This window comes from Microcebus murinus, chromosome 1, assembly GCF_040939455.1.
Source record: "Microcebus murinus isolate Inina chromosome 1, M.murinus_Inina_mat1.0, whole genome shotgun sequence".
Lineage (NCBI taxonomy): Eukaryota > Metazoa > Chordata > Mammalia > Primates > Cheirogaleidae > Microcebus > Microcebus murinus.
This window is the reverse complement of record NC_134104.1, coordinates 55597335-55614031: the sequence shown is the minus strand read 5'-3', so window position 1 is coordinate 55614031 and position 16697 is coordinate 55597335. Positions and strand designations below refer to the sequence as shown.

Here is a 16697-nt window from a genome sequence, read left to right as displayed (position 1 = left end):
TCAATTAACCATGTTTTGTTTAGTTCTTTTGCCTAAGACATTCAATTTGAATTCTGGAAATAATAATTTCAGTTCTGGTGCCATATTTTTCAATAATTTTTACCAGCTAACCCTTCTGTCATTAGAAACCATGTCTACTTCCTCATTATTAATAAGCATGAATTGCTCACAGATTTAATGTGCTCTGTGGCAGAAACGAAAAATGCTAGGATTTATGGCAAAATATCCAGCCATCATAAAGTCCCTTTGCAGCTGCCCAGGAAGGACACCAAGTCACACTAACATCCTAATGGGCAGATGGTGTCTTTCAAAATATTCACATTTAAAAAAATTATAATGCTAATGTGAGTTTAGAGAAATGGCCACATATACATTGGAGTAAGGCTGTGAGGCTGTCAATTCATAGGTAGTGTGGATGTTAATTTGACAATACTAATAAGAAATGGTTATTTAGCGTTTAGGAAATTATCCTAAGGTAATTATTGCAAAGATATATCTACAAGGATGTTTCTTATAGCATTCATTATAATGAGGAAATTTGAAAACATTCTAAAATCCAACAATAAAGGATTAATTCAATGAAAGATGATACATCCATTCAATGGATTTTCAGTGAAAAATTATTCATTCAGTCATTTCCATGTAGAAAAACTTTCTTGTAGAAAGGAGAATATTTCTCTTCTGATCTTGTTTGGATACACACATGAATCATACTTCCTGTTTCCTGAGAAGATATTTACCCTCTCCTCTTCTATGAAGCTTTAATGGTGGATAGGTTGTAGCCGAGAGAACTAGTTTACCACCAATGGATCATAAAGATGAAGATATCCTAAACATGTTATGCTGATTACATATGCATTTTAATATGCCAGAATAAAATGCACTAATTGTGGAGAGTGATAATCCTGGAGCACGGAATTAAAGTGGGTTATTCACATTCTCTGAATTGTTTGAATATTTTATAAAGTTTTATCAAGAGAAAATGTCATTTTGAAATTTTGAAAAAGGGAAAATTATCATGCTGGCCCATTGCACAAATACCTTGAAGCTAGAGTGATAATAATAAATTAAGTATGCTAAACATTTCTAAGATCTGTGTTATTAATGAAACAGTAGCAAGATAATAAAACAGGTACAAACCAACATCTGTAATCATTGTGTGCTTTCCAAGGAGCATTGCACCAGAGACCCATCTATTATGGATTATGTCACAATGGCTTATTTGACTTAATCATATATGGAAGAAAGGAGTAATGTTTAAAAATATGCAATTATCTTTAATTTGTTGGGTGTGCATGTTGACAAAGAGTTGTTTTGACATGAAAATTCCCATTTCTCCAATTTACAGCACATTAACATCACATAGAGAAAAATTGGGCACCAGAGACCCAGAACAATCCTACTCAATCGGCCCCTGAGCCAGTGGTTTGAATGGCACAGTAGGTGTGTTAGTGAAGAGACACAGGGTTGTCTATTCTATTCTAAACTCTGAATAATGGGTATTCAGAATTTGTCCTCCTTCAATATAGTTTCATTTATTTTACCTTTTCTTGTTAATTAATGATTCATTCTGTGAATACAAGCTTTTATTTCTTTTCTTACTAGATGTATCACTTTTTTTCCCTTATTTCTACTGGTAGGAAAGAATATGATGAATTGATAGTTCTCAGGCTATTTGCCCTATTAATGTTTCTATCCATGAAAAGAAATCTTAAAAACCTATCTATCTTAGGCAGACCTCAATCTCAGGCAATATTCTAGAGTTTGAAGGGTTTGGACCCTTTTTGTGACTTTAGGAGAACATGCTTCATTGCCTATGACTCTTGGCTAATGAAAAAAACTGTATAAATGTCAGCATCAGACCCAGGGTCTGGCTTCCAGGAGAAATATGCAAAGAAGTGAAAACTACTCAATTATTGGACCATCTATCCACCCATTTGTCCACACATCAGCTATTTCTGAGTACCTATACAAGAGGTCCTCAAGAACTGATGCTTTCTCTTGTTCATTCCTATACCCTCTATAGGTCTAGCATAATAAGCACAAAATACATACTCAAAATAATATTTGGGGCTCAATGACCTTGTTCTTGAACTCATAGCTTTAGGCTCTCAGCGAGGGCAAAACTATTCCTAAACCTTCTACTGCAATGCCAAGGTAAGCATTATAATCTTGCAAGAGCTTCGTCATAGTTAACCTGTATTTCTACAACTACAGTTTAAGCTTAATTTCATCCTGCTGGCCTTTGAATGAGAGAGAAACCAGCCTGGCCTGCAATGTCCGTAAGACAAAGAATGAACTTTACACTTTAAGACACAATACTAATTTGTTTATTAGGTGCATTCTATAAGTTAAGGAGGGAGATTTTTGGCAAATAAATAAATAAATAAACAAACGGAGACTTTAGGGCAAAAGGAGCTCAGGAAGAGGAAAGCGGAGTCTTTGCATAGTTCTAAATGAACAGAAGGTGGCAGCGTAGGCAACGTGGATTCTCAGCAGAAATGCAGCACTTGCAAAAACCAGGGACAGGAGGCTTTGAGAAAGAGAAGGTCAGAGGTGACTAACTATTTCTTTTTCATAGACACCATGGTGTGGAACACTTGTCCTCTCTTGCGGGGGAGGGATGCGGTGTCTCACATGATCTGCCTGGGTGTCCCATACCCGGTCATGCCTGCCTGGGAGGCGCCCTTGTTGCTGCCCATCTGCAGGCCTATCACGCTCTGTCCCTGGCGAAGCTGCTCCTCGGAAAATCCTCTCCGATTCTGCTGGGCTTTCCTGGATGGGGGGTGAGATGGAATGATGTCGTTATGACAGTTTTCCAACGCTTCTCAAAATATGCAGTTAGACAGGGTCTACTGGGGTGGAGGATGGGGGGCAGTCACCAAATAGAACCATCCCTACCTTGAGCCATGGCCCTACCATGATGCATGAGCTTTTTATCCATTAGAAACCAAGATGTGTTCCCGAATTTCCAGCAAAGAGAACATACCAATGGCTACCTCTCTGGGGAACTCTCAGCTTTCCTCCCCACTTTCCCTCTTCCCCCACCAATTTAGGCCATCTCAGTTTGCTTCTTATCGTCCTTTCTCTCACAGTTACCCTAATCCTTGTGAAAAATAAAATCAGCTCTACTTACAAAGCATGTCATTAATCCCATTCCACCCTTCCCTGTATAGGGCCAAGGATTAATGTTCCAGTTTAGAGCTGAGGGACCTAGGAGTTAATGAGGGAAAATTGCCTCCTCTAGATTAGTGGTCAGCAAACTTTGGTAAAGAACCAGATAGAAAATAATTTTGGTTTTGCATATTATAGAATATGGTAGGTTGCTAATAAGCTAACTCTAAAACCAGGAGAAGAAAAAGGGGATTGGGGAAATGAATAATTAATCATCTGTTATACAGTGTTCTTTTCTCTTCATCTACCACTAAGATATCTAGTTTAAGCTTCCTGCCTCCCCCTCATACCTTGCAAAAAAAAAAAAATCACTTTAGGAAAAAGCCCTTTACTGAGATGACCATATAATTTATCATCCAGACCAGGATCCTTTTGAGATTGAAAGAGGGTGCTATAAATAAATACACTGGGAAAACAGGTATTAACCAGCACTGTGCCAGGCAAACAGGATGTATTTACCCTTCATTAAGGGCAAACAGAAAAAGAAAGATGAAAAGGAAGGAAGGAAGGAAGGAAGGAAGGAAGGAAGGAAGGAAGGAAGGAAGGAAGGAAGGAAGGGAGGGAGGGAGGGAGGGAGGGAGGGAGGAAGGGAGGGAGGGAGGGAGGGAGGGAGGGAGAGAGGGAGGGAGGGAGGGAGGGAGGGAGGGAGATTCAGAGCTGCACTTGGGCCATAATAAAACCAAGTTCAGATATCAAGCCACCTCCCAGAAAGGCCATCCAATCCTACTGAGCCATAGGAGAAATGGAACCTAGGCAGAGCTGGAGGATCCAGGTATCTAGTAGGAAACGCCCAACCATTTCTGCCCTGGGAGGGATGCATCAGTTTTTCCTTGTTTTGGGGGACTCAGTTGTGAGGCCAGGAGGGACTCTGTACTTCAATAGCCTCTGTGGAGCTCCAAGGCTTCAAACCATCCCTCTGGTTAAAATCATCTTCTGGCGCAGGAGAAACGGAAGGGACTTTTACCTGTGAAACCAGGATGGCTCTCCCCGATAACAACCATCGTCCTTGGTGACTGCAACACTGCCTAGAGCCATCAGGGTCCTCTGCACAGCTGCCATGTCCTTCCCTGGAAGCCAACAAAGAGATTGGAGCCAAGTGCATGCCAGAGCCAAGGAGTTCTGGGAGAAGACAGCTGGACACCCAGGAGGGAAGTTCTGATGGAAGGCTGCCGGTGACCATGCTTAAGGGGAGGTGCTATCAAACACCTGCCAAAATAGCCCTAGGACAACATCCCCAAACTTCTCTGGAATGAAGGAATGAAAGATAACCTAGTAAATAATGCCCTATATGCTACATACCGGATACCCAGCTTCTAATCCATTCATAGTTGCTGTATGAATAAAATATTCCAAACACTTGGCAGCTCAGATATAGATAGGTAGAGGACTTTGCCTTGGTGGGCTCTACAATCTGTAGTAAAGGGAGGTCATGTGGATTTGCTGGCCTAGGGGTCTGCAGGAAAGGACTGTCCTGAGGACTGCGGAGAGAAAAGGAAACCAGAGAGAAGTTGGTGGGTTGGAATAATTCTGTGCCAAACCCCAGGTGGCTTCTCTTTTTTGCTTTATCTGGGTTAAAAGGGTCTAAAATCATCCATGTGCATCAAATTGCATATTCACTTGGCTCTTTGGCCAGAGGCCTGGCAAATGAAAAACAGCAAATTGACATAGAAGGCACTCAATGTGACACAAGTGACAGGCCCCTTATTTTGTGCTGCTTGAAAGGAGCTAAATGGAGACGATAAATTAACTGGCTTGTGTGTGAGAGCGAGGAGGGCAAGGCAGAGAGAGATGCTTGGTGTGGCCCCGGCACAGCAGGATGGGAGGGCATTGTTACCTGAAAAGCCCAGTGACCCTTAACCCACAGGGAACACAACTGGGCCCTGCAAGTCAGCCCACCCCTCCCATCCTTTCTCCTTTCCTCCTTCCATTGGCTGGCATGTCCTGGACTGAGAAAGATGCTGCTGTGTGGGTAGCCTGCAATTTAGAACCAGATCAAAGGCATCAGCGTGGAGTACAAATGCTACAAGCCACAGGGTTAAAAAGGAAGGCAGCACTCAGCTTGACGGATCTGTGAAAGCTAAGCGCAAATATTAAAGGCTCTCTCTAGACCTGGTAAACCATCTGCAGTTTCTCCGGCCTGGCTGCTGTGGCTCTGTCACTGGGGAATACAGAATTACAGGGGAAAGGCAGATGGAAAGTGAGAATGGAGTATGAACTGTAATAAAGTAAACAATTAAGGCCTTCATAGGAAGTCCAGTTCAGGATATCCATTTATTCAAAGCATAGAGAGAGAGGGCGGGGCGAGCAGATCCTTCCCTCGCCCCTCTCCTCTGCCCCCACCTTCCACATCAACCACAGAGTGGTGATCGCCTGGGTCCGAGGCCTGTGGGGTTGGTTGATGGATACAGGATGCTCTCAGTGGAGAATGCCCCAGACTCAAGGAACAGCTGGCCTGGTGAAGAATGGAGTCTTTGGGCAGCAGATGGAAGGGGAGGGCTATTCCCTCAGGAATACTGAGATTAAGAGAGAGGAAACACAGAGATGCTTGTTGGAATGACTCCTCTCTCCCACAGATGAAAGCATTTCTGTAATTGTCACTGTTTAACAGGACACTTTTTTAAAACATAGAAGTGTAGTGATGATACCCTGAAGACTCATTCTGGGAAGAGAGGGAGAAGGTTTTCTCTGAAGCAGTGAGCCAGTAAAGAGAGCTGAGAGCAATGATTAAGCACATGAAGGCGTAGGTTAGGGTATATCACTCATCTCTGCTCTGAACAAAGAGCGCAGAGGAAGTCTGTTTCCGGTGGTTGGAAAGAGCTGGTCTGATATGTCCAGGATCCGGGAAAATGTAGAGCCTGACACCCAGCAGCTCAGCCACAGATACTGCCCAAGGAGCACTAGGTGAAGGAACAAGCTTTGTTAAACCATAGAACCAGTCTGCTTCCCAAGCAGCTAGCTAATGTATATGTTGCCACATGAGCCCAGAAAGGACAGAGAGAACTAAGTTACAGGCAAGGGTAAGATGTCCAGGGACCCAGAACTATCAATACCACCCCACCCTCGTCCAGGAGAGTGGAAAAGGACGTGAGTGCACAATTGAGGCAGAAGCCACTAGGAGCTTTATTTGACAGGAACAAATTGGAAATTTTTTCTTTAAGAAAGATCCCAAAGCAAGAGATGTAACATAAATTATAGGCTAGACACTTTATTACATGTGATGTCAGCCCCATGGAATTGGGATCATTTCTCCCTATGTATGGATGGAAAAACTAATTCAAGGAGGTTAATCAACATGTCCAGAGTCAACTAACAAGGAAACCCAAGCCCAGCTCCAGCTCAGGCGTGCCAGGATGAAAGCCCGTGAACAGTCCACTACGCCACTCTGCCATCTCGGAGGAGCCTCACTGCAGGCTGGGAGGGGAAGCGTCTCCTCGGGGCTGGTGGAAGGAGTCGGAGTGGCTGCTTCAGTGCCAGGCCACAGGGAATGCACTGGGGCGACAAACCCGGGGCGCAGGTTTGGGGCCCAGTGGGAACAAGGGCACCAACTCCAAAAGGCCATATGTCTCGGAGTGTTTTGTCTGGAATAATTTTTCTATGTCTTCATCCAAATAAGATTAAAGCAAAGAAAAGCAGTTGGGGCCTCCCCATCAGTGTGCTGACCAAGTTAATTACTGTCAAGATTCTAAATAATGAATGTTATGACCAGACCTTATGTAACCAGTTCTTGTCTAGCTTGTTTTCTTGTCACGTCTGGTGTGTTTCCTGATTGAGGTTCCTTGTGAAGAACACTAGTGTTCTTGGGGCCACCATACGGACAGAGGGCCTTTTATCACCCTCCCCTCTCTTGCTTTGCCGGTTCAGAAACCCAGATCAAGTACTGTCAGGTGGAAGGGGCATATGGAAGGGACAAAGGCCACTCATGGAAGCTGATTACTGTAACTGTGGCTCAAAAGTTCAATGGATAAAGGAGCAATGGGTTTAAGGAAGGTCTGTGAAGTGCACCAGGATCATATAACAACAGCTAAACTGCTGTATCACAACCAGGTGTAACATCTGCCTATTGATGAAGCCTAAAAAATAGTGTATTAAAAATGGCCATATCCAGCCTGCTCCAGAGCAGGGCTTCCCAAGCTTCTTGGATTATTTATGGGAGTTGAGTGCAGGACACCTCTTTAAAAATGTGAGTTTGGAGGGCATTCTCCTAAGAGACTGATTCAGCAAGTCCTGGGAGTCCATATTTTTAATAATTTATATCAGGCGATTTATACCATCAGACAATTTTGGGAAACATGAGTTTCACCTGGTGACTTCCAAACTAAACTGATCATCAAGATTACCTGAGAATCTTAAATATTCAGATTCTGGAGCAGTCTCCTAAGATGATTCTGATGTAGCCAGACAGTAGGCGCTACTCTAAAGCTTTGGTTTCCAACTTTTAAAAACGTTTCAAAGTCTGGCATGTGGTAAGTACTAAATAATATTTGTTTGTTAGGCAGTAACTCCTTCCTTCAGAGATATCTTTCACAAAGTCAGAAAGTTAAACCAAAAATTAGAAGGGCTCTGATCCAAGTTGAGAGTCAGCCCAGAGACCCGGCAGCTTGGATTTCTTTGCTCCCTGAAAACCACTTGGAGCTCTTCAACTCAGGTTGAAAACCACTGCTACAGCCATTCTTCCAAGAAAATGAAAAATAAAAATGGTCCTAAAAGAAGGACTGACTAGGTGTTGGGAATTTTCTAGATGCAGGGATAGCAGAAATGAGACTGAGTCCTGGTGGTGATCTAAGGATGGACCATTGACGGACCGTAAGAAGGAAAGTGACACAGCTCAATTTACACTAACAGCTCAGAACTGCAATCAGACTACCTGGACTCTTCTAACCCTCTATCATGGGAAGAAGCTAATATTAGACTTGAAGTTTTAAAAAGAGTTGGTGCAATCTAAAAATCATACACATTGTATAGTTCCAACTTTATGACATTCTAGAAAAGGCAAAAAACTATAGAAAGAATAAAAGATCAGTGGTTGCCAGGGGTTGAGAGTGAGGAAGGATGAATAGGAGGATTTTGAGAGGATTTTGAGAGCAGTGAAACTACTCTGTGTGATACTACAATAGTGGACACGTGTCATTGTACATTTGTTCAAATTCATAGAATGTACAGTGAGTGAACCCTAATGTAAATGATGGATTTGGGGTGATGATGTGTCAGTGCAGGTTGATCAATTGCAACACATATATCCCTGTGGTAGGGCATGTTGATAATGAGGGAGGCTATGCGGGCGTGGGGGGCGGAGGGCACAAGGGAAATCTCTGTACCTTCCTCTCAACTTTGCTATGACCCTAAAACTTCTTGAAAAAAATAGTCTTAAAAAAAGAAAAGGAGCTGGTAGCATGGTACCTTTCTCTGTCTCATCTGATGAGGGAGAAATGTCAGAGGGTAGCTGGGTTTGCTCTGTTGGTTTTACGAATTTTTGTTGCTTGCTTTTCTGTCTTGAATAAAAACAAAACAAAATAAAATTCTGTAGGGCAGTGGTTCTCAAAGTGGGGTTCCCAGACCAGCAGAAGCAACATGGCCTGTGAATTGATAAGAAATAGAAATTCTTGGGCCTCACTTCAGATTTAATGCCTTAGAAACTCTGTGATTTGGGCTCAGCATTCTGTGTTCTGCCCAGGACTACCAGGCAATTCTGAAGGTGATTCAAGTTCCTGGCATGCAGGAACTTGAAAGCCACTGCTAAAGGAAAAACCCACTGAATACAATTGTCAGCAGCCACTTGGGGTAAATGTAGTGAAGGCTGCTCTGATAGAAAAGGAGGCTTTAAGCAGCAGGTATCCGGGATGTCTCAAGTCACTACAGGCACCTTGCAATATCCCAAAATAGCTCTCAAACTGGGTGAAATGTTTCTTTGCTCTTGCTGTTGAGGAATGACACACATAGTGACGCCTCCCCAGGGAATACATTTGGACCTCCAGGCATCCCATCTCCAATGTAAACTGCACCATCCTAACTCCCAGGAATCAGGAGAAGGGAACAGGCATGGAGAAACCATGTGTCCAGGATCGTCATTAATAGGATTACTGAGAAGAGTAATCATTTTCATTGATCTCTGAATCTTGCCTGCTCTGACATTCTAGAATTCTGCATGTTTAACACTTGCCAAGTGGTTTATACAAATGATCCAAAAACATCAGTTGCTGATGGGCTATTAGTATGGGAAAAGAAGGCAACATTTATTAGGTGTCCAGGAGCCAGGCACTGTGCTAGCTCTTTTATACATTTAACCCTTACCTGACTCCTGCAAGGGAGGCATTAGAACCGTTCACCAAGAAGGGAACTGAGGCTCTGAGAAGCTGAGCAACTTAAACAACCCCACACAGCTAGTATGTAGCTAAAGAAAGGTTTTGACCCATCTACCTGACTCCAAAACTCATGCTCTTTCCACTGTACCAGAGTTGTCTGGGTCTGGAATTGGCAAAGCAATATAGTGTGGGGAAAGACATCAAGAGAGTAATGACCACAAAGTTGAAAAAAGTAAAAAAAAGTGGCCCCTAAAGCCAGCCCCTTCCTATTAGAGAAAAGCTGATGAGTTGAAGACTCCACAGCTGGCAGGGAGGGTACAGGGCATCCAGGCAACCCTGTCAGCTCCGGTGTGTGGCCATTAAGTCCATTTGTTCCAAGACAGACTGTGTGCCTCTCCAGCCTTGCTCCTTCCACTCTCATTTTCTGTTAGTCTTAGAAAGGACAGGCCAATGACAATAATAAGTTCTACATTGGCAACATTTATTTTATTCTATTATTACCAGGCACTATGCTAAACATTCTAGTCAATTATCTCATTTACTTTCCATATCAACCCAGTGAAATAGGTACTATTACCCCCATTTTATAGCTGAGAAAATCGAGGCTTACAGAAGGTAATTGGTAAGTGGTGGAGCACACGTTTGAACTAAGCAGTTGAATTTCTGACTCAGGAGTTTGTCCTCTGCTATAATACCTTCTAGGATAAGCTTGCATTGCAGCCTTTCTGTCCAGATGCTAGACTAGTGCACTCGCTTGCTCTCATGTGTTCTCTCTCTTTCGCATAGCCCTCCCTTTCTTGCTCCTCCTCTTCCCCCCTTCCCCGCTTGCTGAAGTCTTCTTGCCTATAGTATATTCCCCTCTGAGTCATAGATAGCTGAGATGGCCCAGCCCTGCTTGTTCCAGGGTAACCATGGTGAATCCAAAAGTAACGAGCCAGGCCATTCACCTTCTCTCATCCAAGAGAAAGACCTCCCCAGGCCCTTTCCATTCCTCTCACTTCTTCGTCACTGAAAGGAACTGGTCACCCCAGTCACCCCTTAAGGGGAACTTCAGTAGCTTTGTCTATAATGTCCCAGTGATGGGGTTGTTTTCTTGATGATTCAGCTTTGGGTTCCTTTTTAAAGCCCTGAATCCTGTATTCTGTTTGCCCCCAAGTCCATTCCAAACATTTCACCTGGAAGGGGTTTAAGAATAGTGGGTACATCTGGAGCCCCAGCCTACAGAAATAATTGAAGCCCAAATGAGGAGGCACTGGCCCGCCTGGGCTCCTGTAGCTTTGCTGCTCTGCAGCATAAAGGCAGCCGGGAGCTAGCAGAGCCCCACTCGGGAGGAGATGCTGAGCAGGGGAGATGGGGACTGAGGGCTGCTGGACCTAAAATACCCGCAGAGGAGGAAGAAAAGCTCCTAGGCAAGGAGGGCTGGAGCCAGCAGCCACAGCCACCACAACCACAGTGCAGGGACTCCGGAGTTAATGTGAGGAAGCTGATACCTGGGGACAGCACTGACACCACAGTCAGGCTGGAGAATAGGAGGGAGAATTTGTGACTGAGCCAAGCAAATGGTTAGTCCAATAGCTGTGTGCACAGACACGTGCACCCTCACATGCACACAGACACACAAACACAGGCCAACCCTGCCCTGCAGCGTCCCTTTGATTCCCGCTTACTCATCCCAAAACACGAGCAACAACCAGCTCCTGCAGGAAGCACCGAGCCTTGTTTGCTCAGTCCACGCTGTGGTACCACCAGCCTGCCCCTCCCCATCCTCAGCTCCCACAGACCTCCCGGCTTCCTCCTCTCCCACCTACTTCCTGAACTTGAGGGGCCTCACCAGAGTCCCTTCCATTCACACTGACTCTCTTGTCCTCTGTCCCACACAGCCCTCCATCCTCCTCCTCCTCCACTTCCTCCCTTCATCCTCATCAGCTAGTCACCTTTATGACTCAACAGCACACTCACTGAATAGGTGAAGAAAACTAAGGCTCCTGGCCAAAGACTGGGCTGGCAAACTAGTTATTGTTTGGCATCAGAGAGCCCAGGTTTGAGTCCCGGCTCTGCTTATCTCATGGACGCAAGTAACCATGGGCAAGCTTCAGTTTCATCATATGTGAAATGGAAAAATTAAAAACACTTACCTCATAGGATTGTTAGGAGAATTGATTGGCAATATGAATAAAGCACTTGTACAATGCCTGGTGTATAGGAAAACGTCAATAAGCAGTAGCTATTCTTCATTAGCTGGGTGAAATCATTAGAGTTTTGGTCTAGGAAGCAGAGATCAAGTTTCACCTGTGACACTACATGGGAATTTGGAGGCCACTGTCTGTGAAGTTCAATGGCCTGGCCTGAAGTTTTGGGTATCTAAGTTTCTAAGTAATGGCAAACCACAAAGGTAAACTCACTCATTGGCATCTTAGGATTTTAAGAACTCATGTAGGAGGGAAACATGAAATGCCAGCTCTTTGCATAACACAGAGGATTAAGGAGGCAATTGTGAAGATTAAGGAGGTAACTGTTTCTTCATAAATTGTAGTATAATGAGTAGCAGAATGGTACTAGAAATCTATTTCAACCATCATCTGGATACCCCTTAAAATATCATGTCTCTGGATCAGAAGAAAGTTACCACATTCTCACTGTCACCATTTGGGTCACTGCCATGGGGATCTTATTGGTTGGGCACTGATGACAGCCCAGTGACAGTAAACATGTGACAGTAGAGTCAATCTGGCAGTCCTGCTTGGACTAGTCCACCTCTCGGTGCCTCAGGCAGGCCTAGTTGAGAAGGAAGACAGGTGCATGGTGGGGAAGCACATTTTCACTAAAAAGGACACTGTGACCATATGTCCCCAATCCTCTAACTGGGTCTCCATTCGCATCATTTTTCCCCAGTAATGGTGATTATTAAATGTGTCCTGGAATGTGATTTGACTTTTATACCTTTGGAAGATTTCCTCACCAAGTCAATTCACAAATCTGAAAAAAATAAATCATTTGTCATGCTCTCTGAGCTGAATACATATCTGGAAGGTATAGTACCTAAGCTCCCAGACAGTTGTTTAAGAAAAGGTTGCAGAGCTATTTATTTCTCCCATTGACTGACAACATAGCACCAGACGTCTCTGTCTATAAGCCTCGCTGCAGTTGAGTCAGATGAACACTCACCCCCTGCCTCGCTTCTCCTCTACTAGCTATGATGATTTGTTATTGGAGGGGTAACAGGAATAAAAGGCATCCATGTAACCATTTTAGCTCCTCTCAGTTGAAGCTTCTGTTTACATATTACTTTGCTGAGGTCCCTGCTGTGTCCTCAGGGTGTGTATTCCCTTAGAAGAGAACATGTTAACAGAACATCACAAATGGGGAGGCTAGCAGTGCCCCCAGGATGACAGCTGAGACCGCCCGCCTGCCACACAGGGCTCCGGGAAGAACACTGGGAGCGGTTTTCACAAAGAGATAGGGCAAAGAGGAGGGGGGAGGAGAACAATCCTGAAGGCAGGAGGGCTGTTTACCTTCCCAGAGATCCACCGTCTGAAAAATGTCAGTGGTCCTGACGCCGTAGATCTCCGCAGCTTTCAGGAACTGGGAGATCTGTTCCATCTGCTTAAAAGCCATCTTTGACTCTGAGATCTTGGGAATGGGCTCTTGTCCGGGTGGGTATAAACTGTTTATCAGTTTGCACAGGACCTGTAGGGGGAGGAGGGACAGAATCAATATTCCCTTTGTATTTACAGGTCACAAATGAGCAGTGAACCCTGCCCCCTCCTCCCCCAGCAGGGCACAGCATGCAGGGTTTGGGCAGGCCCAGGTCATGAGCCCCAGGAAGGTGTGGGATCAGGGCTGGGTGGCCAGGGTCTCACACTGAACCCCAAAGACCCAGACAACCCCATTCCCAGGGCTGCTCCTAGCCACAGAGAGTCCTGCAGTCCAGGAACCCCATTCCCTCCTTGTTCCTCCCTTCCTTTTTCTGGGTGAGGGAAAGAATGTTTACAGAGAGGGAATGACGCAAGGTGATGAGGATATGATTCCAGGCTTTCAATGGAGGAATGAGTTAGTGGCTCCTGGGAGTGGTGGTGGTGGTGGGGCGGTGGGTAGCTGAAATGATCGAGCCTAGTATTATCTTTCTATCAAAAGGAAATCAGGCTTCAATAATTCATTCCGTATGTGTTAATGATGTGTAAAAGTGAGCTGGGCACCCTCTTTCCAGACACCTATAACCCAAGTCTTGGGCAACACAGCACAGCGTGGGGTGGCAGTTATGTAACAGTAAATCACAGGCTGCGGGCAAACATAGGCTTCTTTGAATCAGCAGACCCTGTCTGTGGTCCTCGAATCCTCAAACACACGAGCATCTAGCCCCAAAAGCAGTTATCAAATGGCGACGCCCTTCAGTTTCATGACAACACATCCACTCAACAAACAGACGTTGAGCATCTCCAGGGTGCACGGCTCCAGGAAGAATGGGAAGGTGGCCAGCCCCCTGCGCCTTCCTTTGTTTTACTGTGTAACCAGCCGATTCCCTGGGGAAAGAAATGGCCCAGAAGAGCTGCTGCGCCCAGGCGGCTGGGGACAGCACAAGGAAATACTTATCTCTCTTCCCCCTGGAAAAGTCAAAAGGGCCTAGAATTTGCAGACAGCTCAAAGGGATGCCGTGATGGGTGGAGAATCCTCTAAGCTAGCTAGGGAATCGTGCAGGGAGCCCCAATCTTCCAACCCAGAAGAAATAAAGGCATTCCCATCCCCTCCCGGTGAGACACAGAGCTTGGCAACAGCAGCTCCTCACGTTAAAAGAAGGGGCCCTGGAGGGTGTCCCTGCCCACCACCCCAGCACCCCAGATCGCTGCCGGCCTTACCGTCCCGTCCATCAACCATTTCTGAAAATGGGCCCTGCCGGGGGGCGGGTGCTCTATGTCCTCGGCGCACTGCAGGACGATCCAGTCCACCAGCTTGTTCTCCAGGTCCGCGTCATACTTCTGCTCGATCTTCTCCTGCACCTCCCGGCTTAAGCCGTAGCTCGGGCCCCTGTTAGCCATCTCTGGGAAGAAGAGAGGACGCGCGCGGCATCCACACAATAGCAGCAGCAGCCCGGCTCCCTGCACGCGGGGCTGTGATGGGGCTGGGCGGCCTGGCCCGGCAGCGGCAGAGCGGGCTGAGAGCCGGGCGTGGTTTAAATCAAGGAGCCAATGAAGCCAATGGGGGTTCACCTACAAACGGGGAAGGAAGCGCAGCCACGCACCAGCGACTCCAGAAGAAAGCCCGGGCCGGTCCCGGGGCTGGAACCCGCTCCGGGCGCAGCCTATCAATGAGACGCGGAGATGTACACTGACTCACCATCCAGCCCGAACCCCCAGGCGGCACGGAGGATGCTGGTGGCCGTTTTCTTCTCCCCAGCTCTGTAGTAGCACTTCCCAAGGGCAGGGACCCTGAGATTGGAAAGAGCAGGTAATTAAGCGGCGGGGAGGAAGGCTACCCTGGCGTTCAGCGGCCGCTGCTACAGTGTGCCTAGAAGAATGGCACAGGGATTTGATTTTCTCATGGCTGGGGAGGGTCAAACCAGGGCCGCTGCTAAGAGCCCTCCAAAAAGCCAGCCCTCTCCTGTGTCAGTCAATCCCCCTGCCTCCCTCCCACCGGGAGCTGCTTTCTCAGCTGCACAATGCTTTCCTTCCTCCGGGGAGACAGCCCCTGTTACAAGGGCAGCATACAGCTGCCCGAGGGGATGAAGGGAGGAGGGGTCTGTTCTGCCATCTGTCCATCTGTCGGGAGTAGCCAAACCACTTTCCCCCGCCCCAGTACAATTGAGAGCTGCACTCATTACTTGTTCAGCTGCCAGCCCAGCTTCATCCAGAATCTTCTATCTTGGTGGGGAACTACTGTGCCTCAGTTTGACTTATTCAACAGATAAACCTTTCTAATGCTGTTTTTAACCAAAAGACACTATAAGAGAAACTTTTACAAATTAAACAAAATTCAATGTACTAAGAACTCTTAGAGTGAAAGGTTTTCATAGAGTGTAAAGACTTCATGTGTTTGTTTTAATTAAGGACCATGAAGGCACAACTCACATACTGTCAGTAGTAATGGAATATTTGACAGGAGCAAACAAGACCTCAAGAGAAATCACCAGATCTAAATTGGCCTGAAATTTTTCTAACAGGAAAAGGGCTTGGCAGTTTGTCCCCCTAGAGTGTAAGCCCCTCGGGAGTTAAGACTGAGTCTCATTGGTGTTGTGTAAATCTCTGGGTACTTTTCATAAGAAAAAACACCCAACTACTTGTTCTTTGGTTAGTTTCTTCATTCAACAAATGTTTACTTAGTGCTTAACTGTGTCAAAGACCGGACCAGAGAGAAGTAAAATATAACTCTTGCCTCTAGAACAGATTGATTAATTGACTCAAGCACATTAGATAAACCAATTCTAGTACATGGGATGGTGATTTTTGTCCCCGTGGTACATTGATTAGAAGCTATGCAGGAAATGACTTCTCAAATAATTCATGTTTTAAGAAAAATCTCCTGCCAGCTGGGGCCTGGGGTACTGAAAATTAAGAGATATGTGGGTGGTTTGCTTGAGAAAAGACTTAGTGGTCAGTAGTTGAAGGCCTGGGAGAGGGAACTCTGTGAAAGAGAGAGAACCAGGAGGTTTTAGGAGGGCAGCAGGTTTAGAAAGGGTCCAGTGGAGAGGCTGACTAATGCAGGTCTTGATGCTGCCTGGAATTGTCAGTTGAAGCAGCTCTGAAGACAGAAGAAATGTCTTCAGAGACTCAGAGCTCAGGGGAAGCGTTTAGAGCAGAAAATTGACAGCAGAATTATGGAAATCTCTAGTTGCATCTTGGGTGGCAACAATAAGGTCAGTTTCACCTGAGCCCAAGAGAACAGAAACCCAAACAGAAACATGTCACTGTGCCTGTGGCTGGAATTGCTCTAAGGAAGATGTTGGTTTGAAATATAAAGCTGGAAAACAAATTTAAAGATATACATTTGCCTTCCTTTTTTTTTTTTTTTCTGAGACTATGTTTTGCAGATCTTTTATACCCAAAGATTCCCTCCTGTTGTAACAGAGTAGCTGTTGTGCTTTAAGCTAATGATTGAGCCTATACTTCTAGAGAGGATACAGTGGCAAAGAGAAGCCACAGCAAGACACAGGTTAGAAGTGTCCAAAAATCCAACACTAGATCTCCTGGAGGGTGGCAGGGGGGTGCAGGGAGACAGTGGAAATCAACTCAA

At 45.5% G+C, this 16697-nt stretch overlaps 1 protein-coding gene across 1 annotated transcript; it reads right to left on the bottom strand.

Annotated features, from left to right (window-relative positions):
• Positions 1-1596: 1596 nt before the first annotated feature.
• On the bottom strand, positions 1597-14804 carry TAGLN3 (transgelin 3). Its single transcript, XM_012787456.3, has 4 exons — positions 14327-14804; positions 12986-13160; positions 4139-4241; positions 1597-2775 (listed from the first exon to the last, which is right to left on the bottom strand). Exons 1-4 carry the CDS (start codon positions 14504-14506, stop codon positions 2634-2636), a joined length of 600 nt encoding a protein of 199 aa, XP_012642910.1. The 5' UTR covers positions 14507-14804; the 3' UTR covers positions 1597-2633.
• Between the last annotated feature and the right edge of the window lie 1893 nt (positions 14805-16697).

What these genes read in the sequence shown, in the direction of transcription:
- TAGLN3 (XM_012787456.3), bottom strand. Translation starts at nt 14,506, where the DNA reads ATGGCTAACAGGGGCCCGAGCTACGGCTTAAGCCGGGAGGTGCAGGAG. An exon ending in AATGGTTGATGGACGGGACG is followed by an intron (nt 13,161 to 14,326) that starts GTAAGGCCGGCA and finishes CTCCCCCTACAG; the next exon opens with GTCCTGTGCAAACTGATAAA. An exon ending in GACGGTGGATCTCTGGGAAG is followed by an intron (nt 4,242 to 12,985) that starts GTAAACAGCCCT and finishes GTTGGCTTCCAG; the next exon opens with GGAAGGACATGGCAGCTGTG.